Below are 15,420 nucleotides of genomic sequence, written 5' to 3'. Positions count from 1 at the left end.
CCTGTGCATTTGGTTTTTCTTGCCTAAATGTAGAGCCTTATTTTTTCACCACTGAATTTCATTTTGTTAGATAGGACTGCTACTGGGTCAAAAGGGATTTCTTCAACTGGGTTTTATTCCCAGGCAGATTACTCACAAGAGCCAAGTAGCTTCAGGTTGCAAGGTAGAAAAGCCCATATTGAAATCAGGAGGTTGAGTCTCCAAATAGCTAAGAATGCAAAACTTGATGGAAATCCGGTTCTAGCCTCCATCAAGCTTCTTTTGTTTGCTTTACTTTAGATCAAAACCAGATCGAGAACTCCTAGCCTGAAGAAACACCCTTGGCATAAAACTGATGGAAAACTGCAAAGAGGAGTGAATTGGCAATCACCCGCAACCAGATGTTGTTGGGTTACTCTCCCTCCCATCACGTCTAGCTAGAGGAGTGCTGGGAATCCTGTTCCAACATGCCTGAAGTAGGGGGAAAATTGGCAATGTTTGGATAATGGATGAGTAATGGGAATTGGACAGAAAACAATTTGGAAGACTTCTCGGGAGTTGAAGCACGCATCCTATGTATTGCAACAGTGCATCTGAGGGAGAAATAGGTTTCATGCAGAGAACATCTGACTTTGCAAGAATGTTTTTGCATTTGTCAAAGTCGAGACTTACTCCTAACAAATACAGTTGCAAATGAGTTGGCTTCTCCATAAGAGTTCTTCACTTCCACACTGTATTCAGCAGAATCGTCCAAAGAGCATCTGAAAACAAAAGCAAACGATACTGTGAGATGCTCCCCTTGTTTCATATTTGACCAAGAGCAGTGTTGGCTGGGGAATTCTGGGAGTTGAAGTCCATTCATCTTAAACGTGCTAAAGTTGGGAAACACTGATCTATATGTTAAAAGCAAATGATGTGGTGATGTTCTCTCTTTTCTATCTATCTCAACTTCATTTACATGATTTGTGGATTTTGATTTCTCTTCACCGGTTTTCACCTATCTCTCTCTTCACTTCTGCTCATAGAATTCATTTTTTTCAGGTCACATGGTGATTGGCTGTAAGTTGAAGACATATACTGGTCCAGTATCTGATTTTTTTCCAATATAAATGATGCTGCACTCCAGTGGTTAGATGGCCTTGTCATTGATATTTGAGCATAGATCTTTTTACCATTTACATTTTATTGTGTTTTACTAATGTTAATATATATATTGCCAGTGCATGTATGATGTCCCATATACTAGAACTGTGATGGCAAACCTATGGCACGCATGCTCAAAGTGGCACACGAAGCCATGTAGCTTGGCATGCACGGACTTTCCTGTTTGTCTTCTGGGTTTCTGGCACACATACGTGTGCGACAATCAGCTGTCCTTCGCGTGCGCAACAGTGCTGAAAACTGGTATGCACATGCACACTGGCCAGCTGATTGTCAGGGGTGCATGGGCCCAGAACCTGGAAGCTTGGCTTTTCCAGAGCGCGATCCCTTCGCACACATGGCGATGCTGCAAAACCGGCCTGCGCATGAGCACCAGCCAGCTGATTGTCAGGGGCGCATACGCGCGAGAACCTGGAAGTTCAGCTTTTCCAGAGGGCGGCCCCAATGAGTCTGCGCACATGCGTGCAATGTTTCCATGCAACCTTTTTGGCACTCAGTGCCCAAAAGGTTCACCATCACTGCACTAGAACTAGATAATATTTTTTCATACGTGAAAACATCAATTGATCCAGATGGTTTGTGCACAAAAGTTTAGAACTAACCAAGGTCAAAAGTAGTCAAACTTAGCAACTTGTAAAAGTGCAGTTGACTGTTGGTTAGTGAGCTGTGTTAATGTGGGATGTAATCACAACCTTTATTTCCTGTTGCTTTCTTAACTTTGTGCTGTCTCTTTTCTTCGTAAGTTCTTACAATCACCCTCAAAATTAATTCTGTTTAGATTAATCCGTTACCTCCTGATATCCAAGGTAAGCATTCCAAATTCGTTCTTCATTTTATATTTCCCTGCTGGAGCAACACGAGGGTCAATTCGAACACCATTTTTAAACCTGGTCAGGTGCAAAGGGAAGGAAAATGAAGATGGTTAAGGGATGTTTCTGGAAATGTTGAAAGTCCACCCACCAAGATTTATCACATAGGGTTATTCATTTTGAATTGTAAGACAGGCAGAGTCATTGACTCAGAGTGACGAATACAGAAACTGAATCAATGAATGAACAAACAAATGAATGAGCACGCTGAAAACTATTTGAAATAAGAGTTTTCAATTTCATTAAAGCAGTTAAAATTTTTCTCAGGCTCTGAAGCGTGGTGCTGTTCCCACAGTATTTCTTTCAAATAATCCAGTGTCTTTCATATGTGAAGAGTTTCCAAGCATGATGGGGCTTATAATCCAGCACATTTGGAAGGCATCAGCTGGAAGAAAGATGTATATTAGTCATAGTGAGCTGAAAAGGTTATCAAAAATCAGTACAGAACTCCTATCCGTCTATTTATGGGGTCCTTGGTGCTCTCTAGTTTTTTTCCCCAGACATTTCATTACCAAACTAGGTAACATCATCAGTCTTCTTCTTCTTCTTCTTCTTCTTCTTCTTCTTCTTCTTCTTCTTCTTCTTCTTCTTCTTCTTCTTCTTCTTCTTCTTCTTCCTCTTCCTCTTCCTCTTCTTCTTCTTCTTCTCCTCCTCCTCCTCCTCCTCCTTCATCATCATCACCACCACCACCACCACCACCACCACCACCACCAATTTATTTATAGTTTTGGCATTTGTGAAAATCTTCTACTACCATTAAAAAAAAGGAGAATGTGATGTTTTAAAGAAGCCCCATAGAAAGCAAGTGAAAAAAGTTTGGTTGTTTTACAAAAACGGAAGCGCTTGTAAGAGCAAACGCAGATTTTCAGAGAGAATACGTTTTGAGCTAAATCAACCCCAGATCGGACAGTTTCTGAGCAGGTGTATTCTTTAAAATATCCCTCTGGAATTTGGGCAATGCATTTAATGTTTTCCAACTGTAAACCCTTTCACCTGCGTGGGAGGAAGCTATATTAATTTCATTTGCAACAGAGCTGAAAAAAAATCCAAGCAAGCCAGCAAACAAAAACAGAGGATCAGTTAGAATGAAATCAGTTCTTCCTGCATCCTCAACAAGGCATAACATGTATTACTAATTCTAGGGAATAAGCAATAGTCCTTTTACATTTAAATGCTCCATTGGGAAAAATAAATCCACATCTGCATAAATGTTCTCCTTCTTGCTATCTTTCTGTGAACAAGATCAAATATTTAACCATGTCCACCTTTCTAAGCCCAAAGGGTACAATCTTGAAAAGTCTGCAATCTGCAGATGAGGTCAAGCGACTTTTTCAGAACATGAGAATAACTGAGTTGGAAGGGACTTAGAGGTCTTCTAGTCCAACTCTCTGCTCAAGCAGGAGATACCAGTGGTGGGATTCAAACTTTTTTACTACTGGTTCTTTGGGCATGGCTTGATGGGCATGGTGTGGCATGATGGGTGTGGCTTGGTGTACGTAGCAGGGGAAGGATACTGCAAAATCCCCATTTCCGCTGGGACTCGGGAGGCAGAGAATAGATGGGGGCAGGGGCAGTCAAAGGTGGTATTTACTGGTTCTCCGAACTACGCGAAATTTCCATTACCGGTTCTCCAGAACTGGTCAGAACCTGCTGAATACCACCTCTGTACCATACCCTTTCAGGCAAATGGCTATTCAATAAATGAGAGTATGTGTAGTTCAATTGAAACTCTGGTTAAAGCTGTCTATATCTTTTCACAACATATCGACAGATTTAACCAGAATTTCGGTTGGGAAAATGTGAGCATCCTAGTCCAAACCAAGTCCAACATGCCAGGGAACTTTTAGAAGCCTGGCAATCTGACAAATCAGCCATCAATAGACACATAGACATGAATAACATCTATAGGCTTTGCAAAAGAGACAATCAAGCAGAGCAAAAGAGAACAAAAAAAGACTCCAGCACTTCTCCACCAGTAATCAGCACTCAGATCAGCGTAGATTAACTCCAAGGTTAACCATCAGACCAACAATCAAGTAAACAATACCCCAATCAAGAAACCTCCAAAGAAGCCAACAGTAAACAGCCCTCACCAAAAAATCTATAAGACACCCCTCCCCTCCACATACCAAACACTCACAGGCAAAGCCACTAGAACAGGGGTGTCAAACTCAAGGCCCAGAGCCCGGATCCAGCTCATGAGATATTTAGATCTACCCCGCGGGGCCACCCTGAAAACAGTGAAGGATTGGCCCGCAATGCTTCTGCCAGGGAAAACAGGCTCCTGAGCTCCATTTTCTGTTGCCACAGCTTCCTGCAACCCTCTGCCAGTGAAAACGAAGCTCCATTTTCATTGGCAGAGGGTTGCAGGAGGCCGTGGCAGCTGAAAACAGAGCTCAGGAGCATGTTTTTGCTGGCAGAAGCACTACAGGCCACCACAGGCACCCACAACATGAGTGATGTCGAGCTGGCCATGCTCCCCCCACCCCGAGGTCAAACACAACCCTCAATGAAACCGAGTTTGACACCCCTGCACTAGAATATAAACTGACAGTAAACTGCACTCCTTAGTAGCACTGGTGATATTACCTAGTTTGGGTAATGAAACTTCTGCAAGAAAACAAGCAAGCTCAGAGAGCCCCAAGGCCCCCACTTCAAATAGCCATTCAACCTCTTCTTAAAAATGTCCAGCAACGGAAGAGCCATCTTTCAGAGGGACCATGAGTTCTTCTTTCATAGTTTCAGAGAGAGGATGCCAACATTTTCTTCCTGACCCACTTACCAGGTGACCTTGGGCTGAGGGTTAGCCAGAACAGTGCATTCCAACGTGACACTCATCCTCTCCCAGACCGTGTGAGCTCGCAGGGGGATCCAAAACATGGGTGCCCGGCAGGACAACAGCTCCATCACCTCCTTTTCCAGTAGCGCCTTCGCTTCAGCCTCGGATGAGAGAATGCAGATGGTTTTATAACTTTTTATCTTACTGTTCTATAAATACCTTCACAGACATGGGACAGGGAACGATTGGTAATCTCTGGCTGTTAATATTAAAATAACACTTCCGTTTAGATGAGTTAAATTGCCCAGGATGTCACCTGGATAGTTCCATTAATTTTTCATGTAATAATATGGAACAGTTCTACCACTGCCATCTTTGGGAATTTTTGAATTTTTACTTCTTCATTGCAGGACATAATCGGATATTTCTTGGGTGTCTTTCATCTAAATAACAACAGTGTCCCACTGCTTAGTTTTTCACAGATCAGCCAGGTTAGTCTAGTTACTACACTAACAATTACTACCTAAAAGTCTATCTTTGGCATTTGGACTGTTACAATGGTACAGAGACTGCCATCAAAACAAATAAACTGGTGCTTTCTTTCCCTGATGCAACTTTTCCAAAGAAAGAAAAATGAAGAAAAGGATGCTATTGAATGTCACACGTTATTCAATGTCACATGTCATGATAAGGTAAAGATTCCCCTGCATATGCATGCTAGTCATTCCTGACTCTAGGGGGCATTGTTCATCTCTGTTTCAAAGCCGAAGAGCTAGTGCTATCTGAAGACGTCTCCGTGGTCATGTCGCCGGCATGACTCAACGCAACGCTGTTACCTTCCCACCAAAGGTGGTTCCTATTTTTCCACTTGCATTTTTTACGTGCTTTCGAACTTCTAGATTGGCAGAAGCTGGGACAAGTAACTGGAGCTCACCCCCGTTATGCGGCGCTAGGGATTCAAACTGCTGAACTGCAGAGCTTCTGATCGACAGGCTCAGCATCTTACCCACTGAGCCACCACGTCCCACATGTCATGATTAGCAGCCTTCTAATACCTGAAGGGTATTAGAAGGGCCACGAGGAAAAGGGGGGCAACTTATTTACCAAAGCAACTGTAGGCAGCATAAGAAACCATGGATGGAGACTAATCAAGGAGAGAAGTAATCTAGAACGAAGGAGAAAATTCCTAACAGTGAGAATAACTAATCGGTGGAACAAACTGTCTTTGGAAGTTGTGAGTGCCCATCACTGGAGGCTTTTAAGAAGAGACTGGAAAGCCATTTATCATAAATAGAACAGGTCTCCTGTGAGAGCAGGGGGTTGGGCTAGATAACCTCCAAGGTATTTTTCAAATGATATGTCAACAGTGCTGGCAACATTAAAAAGGAACATATGCTGGGTGTTTACACTTGGAAAGTTTCCTCTGGAGAAATATATGTATCAAGGAAGAACATAATGGTAAATACCCCAAAGGTGTTCTTTTTCCCTCCCAAAAGGCAACTGAACTTTCTTGGTTTTTTTCCATTGAAAACATTTTGCTTCTCATCCAAGAATGTCCAGAACTGAACAAGCTTCTGTCATTAAATGAACAGTCATAAATAGAGGACTACCTGTACTCAAACAGTTTCATGATTGGGTAAGCTGTGAGCTTGGTTGTTTTCTTGCAGACATTTAATTATGTCCCTAGATAACAACATCAATGCACTGACAAGAATACCTAGTTGGGTAATGAAACATCTGCAGGGAAAGCCACCAAGTTCGGAGTCCATCAAGGACCTACCCCACAGTTCAAACCTAAGCTAGAAATATTTTCTTCTATTTCTTACGTAGTTCCTTGGGCCCGAAAGCTAAATTATACTCCGCAGATCGTATTTCAACCCAACTCCTTCCAGGCGCCCTTCAAAACCCCCAATATTATGAAGTTTGGAACAGATTTTATGATTGGTATAAGACAAGGTGACAAGACTGGAACCAACTGTAAATAATGTGATTGGATAGAAGGATAGATAATGTATTAAGTAGGCTGACAGTGAATGGATGAGATTATGTGTATATACTGTGATTGTATGGCCATAACGGCTTCGCTGTGCTGCACTATTTTAAATGCAAAAACAAAAAAAAATATTTAAAAAAAACCCCATTTCTTACCTTCCTCCGAAGGGCCATCCTGTCAGCCTTCACCCGCAAGAACCGGCAGTGTCTGATGACGTCCTTCTCTAGCTTTTCCATGTCATTCCCAAAACGAATTCTCTTCTTTCCCCTCTCCTCCAGATTCAGTTCAGTGGCCCCCCATCTCATCCTGGTTTCCCTGAGGAAGAGAATCACGTCCAGTTTTTCAGGTTCAGAAATAGACCTCATGTTAACCCTGAATCTTCTCTTTTGATCCTTTTTCTTATTCTGGCTCCAGAAAAAGGTGAATAATCAAATCTCACCCATGTATATCTGTATTTTTATGAGGCATTTCTCTACTAGCAATTTATGGTTATTCACTGAATAATTGCACAGTATGACATATGAAGATAAATGGAAATGGCTAATATGGAAATATACATGCTAGAATTACAGCTACATGTCAGTATTTGTACACAAATACTAAGGCAATTACCTTGTTAGATGTCTATTTATTATTGTTTTAGAAAATAACAGTGTTGATGTTGTGGATATAGGGAGTCCTTAACCTACAATCAGAACTTGAGCCCAAGATTTCTGTTGCTAAGTGAATTTTGCGGCATTGTATGATCTTTCCTGCAACAGTTGTTAAGTGAAACGCTGCAGTTGTTAAGTTAGTAACACGGTTGTTAAGTGAATCTGGCTTCCCCCATTGACTTTGCTTGTCAAAAGGTTGCAAATGTTGATCATGAGACTCTGTCATAAATACATTCCAGTTGCCAAGTAGACGAATTTTGATCATGTGACCATGGGTCTGCTGCAATGGTCATAAGTATGGAAAAGCAGTCTGTTCTGACCTATGATTCCTTAACATGCATGAAGCAGAGTCTTGGTCCTGGCAAAAGGGTCCGAGTCCCTTTTTGGGAGAGGGGGCGGTTTATAAATCCAAATAAATAAATAAATAAATAAATAAAACCTCTTTTATTTACACAACAGTGAATTCCTTTCATTCACAGTCAGCAAGGCTTTAGCAAACAGTCTTTCAGAGGAATGTTTATCTACACCAGTGGTGGGTTTCAAATTTTTTTAGAACCTCTTCTGTAGGTGTGGCCTGCTTTGTGGGAGTGGCTTGCCGGCCATGTGACTGGGTGGGAGTGGCTTGCCAGCCATGTGACTGGGTGGGCGTGGCCAACTTGTAAAATGTGGTGAAAGTCACTTAACTATGCTCTTGCTTAGCAACCAAAATGTTGGCTCAGAAACTCTGGCATTTGAAGCATGCAAGTCTTAAAGCTGTCAAGTTACAAGGCCCTTGCACCCCTAACCCTTTAGAAAAAAATACCCCAGGGGTGTTCAAACTTAACAGCTTTAAGACTTGTGGACTTCAACTCCCAGAATTCCTCCTCTCGCTCTTCATCTTGATGATGTGCAGACGGACGGGGGGAGGGAGCTGGAACCGGTTCTAAACGTCACTGTAGATTTGTGGAACCTCTTCTATACAAGAGGTTAGAACTGGCAGGAACCCACCCCTGATCTATTTGGAGAGCTGCCAGATAACTAGTTTCCAAACACAGGGCAAGGCAACATTTATCTATTACAGTAACAAATTATAGTAAAAAACAGAACTTTCCACTCTTGAAATGACCGAACGAACGGATTGTTTCCTGCAAAAGCCCATTCCCCATTCTCTCCTCTTTTATTTCCTAAGGCAGGGGCCAATCCCCTCCAAGGTTGGCTTTACTCCCAAGTCGACCCTGCTTTCTTAGTTGTTCTTGTCTTCTGGCAGCTCTGCTCATGCGCTCCCTCCAGCTGTTTCTCTGCCTCACTGCTGTCTAGCTCCCTCTCTGCCTCCGACGCAGAGCCCTCATCTGAGCTTCCCTCAGCCTCCAGGACTGGCCCCTGTTCCTCCCCAACCTCCTCACTGTCAGAATATGGTGTCAGATTTGCAGCCTGTTGGCAGGCCACACCACAATCATAAATCACTTTTCCCAATGCTATTGTAACTTTGAATATTCACTAAATGAATGGTTGTAAATTGAGGACTATCTGCATAAAGTTTTTCTCTGGCTGCGGATGTGGCCTTTAGAGAAATCCAGAGGTTGTCATCAATATAATATAATATAATATCATATAATGTAATGTCATGTCATGTCATATCATAATAAATATAATAATAATAATAAATATAATAATAATATAATATAATAAATATAATAAATATAATAAATATAATAAATATAATATAATATAATATCATATCATATCATATAATAAATATAATAAATATTATAATATAATTAATATAATATAATATAATTAATATAATATAATATAATTAATATAATATAATATAATTAATATAATATAATAATATAATAAATATAATAATATATACAGCAATGCAGAACACAATGTTAACTATATTTATCGAGTAGGCTTGGCACAGAAAAAAATTCCTTCCAGTAAATCATTGGACATACCAAGATACTTCAGTTGTCAGCGCGAGAGCAGACGCGATGGTCCTATCCAGAGAGGTAAAGCTTTCTTCTTCTTCACTGTCCAAGAAAGTTGAGATGGCAGAACAAAAAAAAAAGTGAATATTTGGAAACATAAACATTTGTTATGAAAGAACATGCAATGATAAAAATGTTTCATAAATAAAATATTCTGTCTGGAGAGCTTGTGCATAAATAACGGAGACTGTTATTAAGATGTATGAATTTGCATAATATGTTGAGTTTGATTATGATTACGTTTTGATAGCGTCCTGTGCTGTGGGAACTCAACCCACTGAATATATCCATTTTCAGCGTATAGTATATTAAAGCCTAATCTGTCCAAATTAGCTGAGTTTACAGAATAGGCAAGCTTTCACAGAAACTAATCAAGTTGAGCTGGTTGTGAGAACATGGCCACTAGATTTTAAATAGGTCATACGAAGAGGTGGGATTCACTTACCTTTCCTACCAGTTTGCAAATGTGGTTGCAAGTGCGCCCCATCTGCACATGTGCACTGCGGCACCTCCTGCAGCCGCTGCTACCGGTTCTCCCAAACCAGAGAGAACCAGCTGAATACCATCTCTGGTCATGCAAGGTATGTCTGAGACCCGCTTCTCTCAATCTGGATTCTGTTACTTTCTTAATTCCTAAACTCACCTTGTCCTGAATTTGGACTTCCTTGTCTGTGAAGTCATTTGCAAATCATGGTGTCTCTCTGCTTTCTGTTCCTCTTCTCTGTGGTGGTGAAAGGTGTGGGTAGCCATGATGGAGATTAGAGGATTCCTGTCTGCCAGAAAGCATCAAGAGTCCAGAGTCACCTTGTAGGGGAGATGTGGAGGATAGATATTAATGAATTACATAAAAAACTAAATTGCTCAATAAAACTGAAAAAGAAGGGAAGGGAAGGAAGGAATCAAATTCTTTTTGTTTCTTTTTACAACCCTGTAATTCCTTTTATTGGGGTTGGGGTAAGATTGGAGCTGAGCATTTACTGCCTGGATGCCCTTCCTGATGCCTATTTGGAGTCTGCAGCAGATATTTTCTCTTTGCACCCTGATAGAGAAACATCTCTCATTGCCTAGGATTGAACGGCAGATCAGGGTGCAAAGAGAAAATATCTGCTGCGAACTCCACATAGGCATCAGGAAGAGCATCTGGCCAGTAAATGCTCACCTCCATCATTCATCCTGAGAATAGAAGGAACCAAATAAAGTGCATTAAACTCTTCATAGGTTTAACATGTACAATACATTTAATTCCAGCCTTCAAACAAAAAACAAAAAACAGGAAACCAGCTCAAAATTCCCCTAAGCATCAAGGCTCAACCTCTGCATTCTTTTGAAGCTTAAGAAAATAATTTTCATTTTCGATACCAAGGTCATTTCCTTGGTATTTTCACACCTTTGGGCAGGGGGGGAAAGTCTGTTTTCATTCACAAGAATAAACACACACACACACACATTTTCTTCATCTCTAAACAAAAGATCCAAATCAGGACAATATTAATAGTAATAAAACATCTAGATCTGGGAAAGAAAAGGTTAACGAGTGATTATTTGTGGTCATGTCAGTGTTTGAAAACTTTCAGAAGCCTGACGACTGGGAGAGGTACAAAAATGGGATTAGGTCAGTTGCTTTCTTAAAGATAGAAAGAGGGAGAGAAACAATGCAGCTCCTCTTGGCCGATGTCCATTTCGTGCGCTTGGCTGCCAAAGACAACCTACAATGCCATCCATTCCACCAACCCTCACCCCCCACCTCCTCACCCCACCCCCGGGATCAGGCTCCATTTAGACACAGCTGAAATGCTTGGGGGATTCAATGCATGTGGCCTTCTAAAGCACATTCATCCACCCTGCCAAAGAATTCTAGGAACCAGTAGCTCCCGATGGCTGGGGACAAATGCAGTGTTCAAACATAGTGCAAAGTTAGGTGACCATCTCAGGTGGCAAATGCCAGGGTGGGGGAAGAGAAGGGAAGGCCTCTGACTGTTCTTCAAGAACATCCCGGTTGTTGGGAGACAGCTGGAGAGGTCACATCACTTTCCCTGGTCTCTTAATTCAGCCTGGGGCTTGAGAACTAGACAAGGAGACCGTTCACACCTCCTCCCATGGACTCTCTCTAGAACGGTGGAGTAATTTTGGTGAGGTACCGATTTTCCAGGATTTTGCAAACACCGATTGAATCAGAAAGGATGAAAATAAGTTTGGAGACCCCTGCTCTAAATCCTACCAATCTGATTCAGTTTCATATGTAAAAAACCTTTGGCTTAAGAGGGGATGAGGAGTTTTGGTTCACGGCCTGTCAAGAAACCTTGGTGGGATTCACACATTATGCAAAGCCAGCAAGCACTTCCTTTAGCGTCACCTTGGCATGTTGTGTGTTAATCTAGCTAATGCAGCAAATAAATCAGCATTTCTGGTTTAGCCAAAATATGGAAACAATCAAAAATGACTTCCTTGAGAAAATGATGGCTTGATGCAATGCATGAATTGGATCATGGTGGAATTATTCTCTCTTTTTCTCTTTAATTGATTTGCTACAAGCAAGAACAATAATGAAAGAGGTGGTATAAAAACATAGGATAATTACGTCAAACAATACAGTAAAATACAATAAAAACTCTTTCCTATCTATATAAATAAAAATCTAATGTTTCTTTGTTCGAAATTTCAAATCTTTGACACAACGTTGCATTCGACTACGCGCATGTTTTTATATACGTACTAGCTATACCCGTCCACGCGTTGCTGTGGCCCAGTCTGGTTAAATGGAAAAGAAAGAAAAGAGAAAGCGCAAGTCCCCCGGCAGAGGCGGCCCCCGCATGGAAGTAAGCCACGGTGGCCCCTGCAAGAGCTGCCACAAAGGACGCTCCCACAGACCCCGGCCTGGCCGAGCTGAGGGGAGGAGGAGGCTTCCCTCAGCGGTGGTGGTGAGAGGAGGCGGCCGGCATCCCCTGAGGAGCAACAGGAGGAGGAGGAGGAAGGAGCCGTCCCTGGCGACGCGAACGCGAGGCAAGCCCCGCTGGCCGCGGCCCCATCCAGAGACGCCGTCACCGCTGCAGTCACCGCCTCATGGGGCACCCAGCGGCTGCCCTAGCCCCGCTGCGCCTCAGGCTGACACCGTTGTCGCCCCGTCGGAGCCGCCTTGGCGAGGCCGTAGCTAGCTCCCTGTGAGGGGGGTGGAGAGAGCGGGCAGCCAGCTGGGCTGAGGAGACGCTCCGCCTCCACCTCCTCTGGAGCTTCACTGGGCTGGGTGGGGGGAAGCCGGCTTAAGGGTGAGAGGAGGCAGCCGAGGGATGGGGCAAGCGCCGCCCCGCCGCAGACAACGGGAGGGGAGGAGAGAGAGGAGATGGGGAGGCCGAAAGGCTTCAGCTCCCCTTGGTGGAAATGGCAAAGCTCGTATTTATATATAATACGCTGCGCTTGTCGATCAGAAAGGTCGGCAGTTCAGCGGTTCGAATCCCTAACGCCATGTAATGGAGTGAGCTCCCATTACTTGTCCCAACATCTGCCAACCTAGCAGTTCCAAAGCACGTAAAAAATGCAAGTAGAAAAATAGGAACCACTTTGGTGGGAAAGTAACGCTGTTCTGTGCGCCTTCAGCACTTAGTCATGCCGGCCACATGACCACAGAGACGTCTTCGTACAACGCTGGCTCTTTGGCTTTGAAATGGAGATGAGCACCACCCCCTAGAGTCGGGAACGACTAACACATATGTGCGAGGGGAACCTTTATCTTATATTTATATATTCCTTATATTTAAAGAGATCCTTGTTTCAAATTGGTTTTATGGCATGCCTCATACTGAACTTGAAAACATTTTTTAAATTTTAATCAGAACACTTCAGGCTAAGACTTTTAATAAACTGTTTACGCCGGAACACAACTGACAGGTTTTAAAATAGCCCATGTGTTACAGTGAAGAAACAAAAAAAAAAAAAAACCACCTCAGCACAGATGTCTCTATCACTCTTACATTGGTGAAGCTCAGGACAAGAAGACCAGCTTCAGGACTCCAGAAGACGGATGAACAACTGTTTTCTTAAATTCAAAATTCAAAGTCTTTTTGACAGGTTGAGGAGGAACTAAGAAAAGAGAACTATGGCTAAGTGGACCGAGGAAGTCCGGCTGGGTGAAGCAATAAACATCTATCAAGGAAGCATATCCGGACCAGGAGCTTCAGATACAGGTGGACACATGGACATTTCAGGAACTTTTGGTTTAGGTGATTGCACTGCCTTCTGCTTGGTAAAGATGGTTTGCCAATTTCAGTTAACATGGAATGGAGCAATCATCATGTTGTTTGCACAACTGGAGACACATCACACTTATTCTCGGGCAGGCTGCCCAATAACTTTAAGATTATCTCAAGGTATAGATCAGTGATGGGATCCAATTTTTTTTACTACTGGTTCTATGGGCATGGCTTGGTGGGCATGGCAGGGCAAGGATACTGCAAAATCTCCATTCCCTCCCCACTTCAGGGGAAGGATACTCTAAAAACTCCATTCCCTCCCCACCCCATTAACCTGTTTTCCAGCTCTGTTCTACGCAGGGCAACAAAAGAAGACCCATCCAATCGCTGGGACCTGGGAGGCAGAGAATAGGTGGCGGCGGGGCCAGTCAGAGGTGGCATTTGCCAGTTCTCCAAACTACTCAAAATTTCCACTACCGGTTCTCCAGAACAGGTCAGAACCTGCTGGATACCACCTCTGGTATAAATGTGTTGATCTCAGGAACAAAATGACTTTGGATGATCAGATTTTGTTGGTAGCATATCCACCGAACCTGCAAACATGATTTTACTTGTGGTGCAACTAATGACTAATGGCTGAGTTTCAACTACCCAAGTAGGACGTTCTTGATGTGATTATCCTCATTTGATAACTTTAGTGCCATTAGAACTATATCAGAATATATTTTCCCCCTGAGCTTAATGTTTGCTTCTGACAGAAGTAGAAAATTTGATCCTATTATTTTAATGCTTTGTTGGCTGCATGACGATTGCATGATTGCATTGCGGCAAAGTGTTTTATGACAATTAGATGAAGAGTAGTATGCAAATAAATATTATTATTGATGTCCTCATGATCTGTAAGAGGAAGGCTGTAATGGATCCAAGGGCATGTGAGAAGAGTTTTCCCTTTGCAAACTGCCATGAATGAGTTGTCCTTGAACTTCCTGTTCTAAAATCCTTTATGCTTCTTCCACAGCAAAGGACCAGATACTCAAAATTTCCGCTACCGGTTCATCTGAACTGGTCCAAACCGGCTGAATAACACCTCTGCCACAATGCCTCTGCCAGCGAAAATGGAGCTTGGGGGAGCCACACACACTCCCCCTAGGCTCTGTTTCCAGCCCCGATGGCCTCCTGCAGCCTTCTGCCAGTGAAAACGGAGCTGCGGGGGGGGCAGGCTCCATTTTCACCAGCAGAGGGCTGCAGGAGGCTGTCGTGACCAGAAACGGAGGCTCGATGAGAGATGTCGAGCTGGTCACGCCCATCCTGGAGCATGCCCCTCCATCCCTCCGAGGTCAAACACAACCCTGATTCATGGACCCTCCATGAAATCAAGTTTGGCACCCCTGCTCCACAGCAATCTTATCTGTGTAAGGTAGCCTGGATGTAGCTCACTTAAGATCTTTTTGCTGCAAAAGTGATGGAATCCATTTCATGGAGGCAAAACAGAAAAAGGAAAAGCAAGGGGTTTGGCCTTGAATGAAGCCACCTGCCTGGACTGGTGCTTGCCAACGCTGAGAAAAGGTTCAGCACAGGATGCTTGGCAGGTACAAACACATGTTTTGAACAGCTGGCTGACTTTGAATGGGTGGAAGACCGATTCTCCAGGATTTTGAAAACACCGGTTGAAACAGAAAGGATGAAAATAATTGTTTTCATTGCTCCCAAACTAGCACTGGGGTTTCAAGAGAGGGGAGTCAAAAAAGTTAAGATGGCAGCTGTGTCTCGCCCTAATTTTGCTTTGCTGGCTGGGGAATTCTGGGAGTTGAAGTCCGCCAGGCTTAAAG

The 15,420-nt window shown here is 43.0% G+C and overlaps 1 protein-coding gene across 1 annotated transcript in view; it reads right to left on the bottom strand.

Moving 5' to 3' along the window:
- The window catches only part of MYOM3 (myomesin 3), a 67,608-nt gene that overhangs the window by 48,871 nt on the left and 3,317 nt on the right, over positions 1-15,420 (bottom strand). Inside the window, exons 2-7 of the mRNA XM_081961914.1 lie at positions 10,051-10,211; positions 9,375-9,449; positions 6,937-7,096; positions 4,792-4,949; positions 1,932-2,027; positions 652-740 (exon numbers count right to left, since the gene is read on the bottom strand). Coding sequence (XP_081818040.1) covers positions 652-740; positions 1,932-2,027; positions 4,792-4,949; positions 6,937-7,096; positions 9,375-9,449; positions 10,051-10,157 — 685 coding nt within the window. The 5' untranslated portion in view covers positions 10,158-10,211. The remainder of the gene's footprint in view (positions 1-651; positions 741-1,931; positions 2,028-4,791; positions 4,950-6,936; positions 7,097-9,374; positions 9,450-10,050; positions 10,212-15,420) is intronic.

This window comes from Natrix helvetica (genome assembly GCF_964273705.1).
Source record: "Natrix helvetica genome assembly, chromosome: 9".
Classification (NCBI taxonomy): Eukaryota; Metazoa; Chordata; class Lepidosauria; order Squamata; family Natricidae; genus Natrix; species Natrix helvetica.
This window is presented reverse-complemented; position numbering and strand designations above follow the sequence as displayed.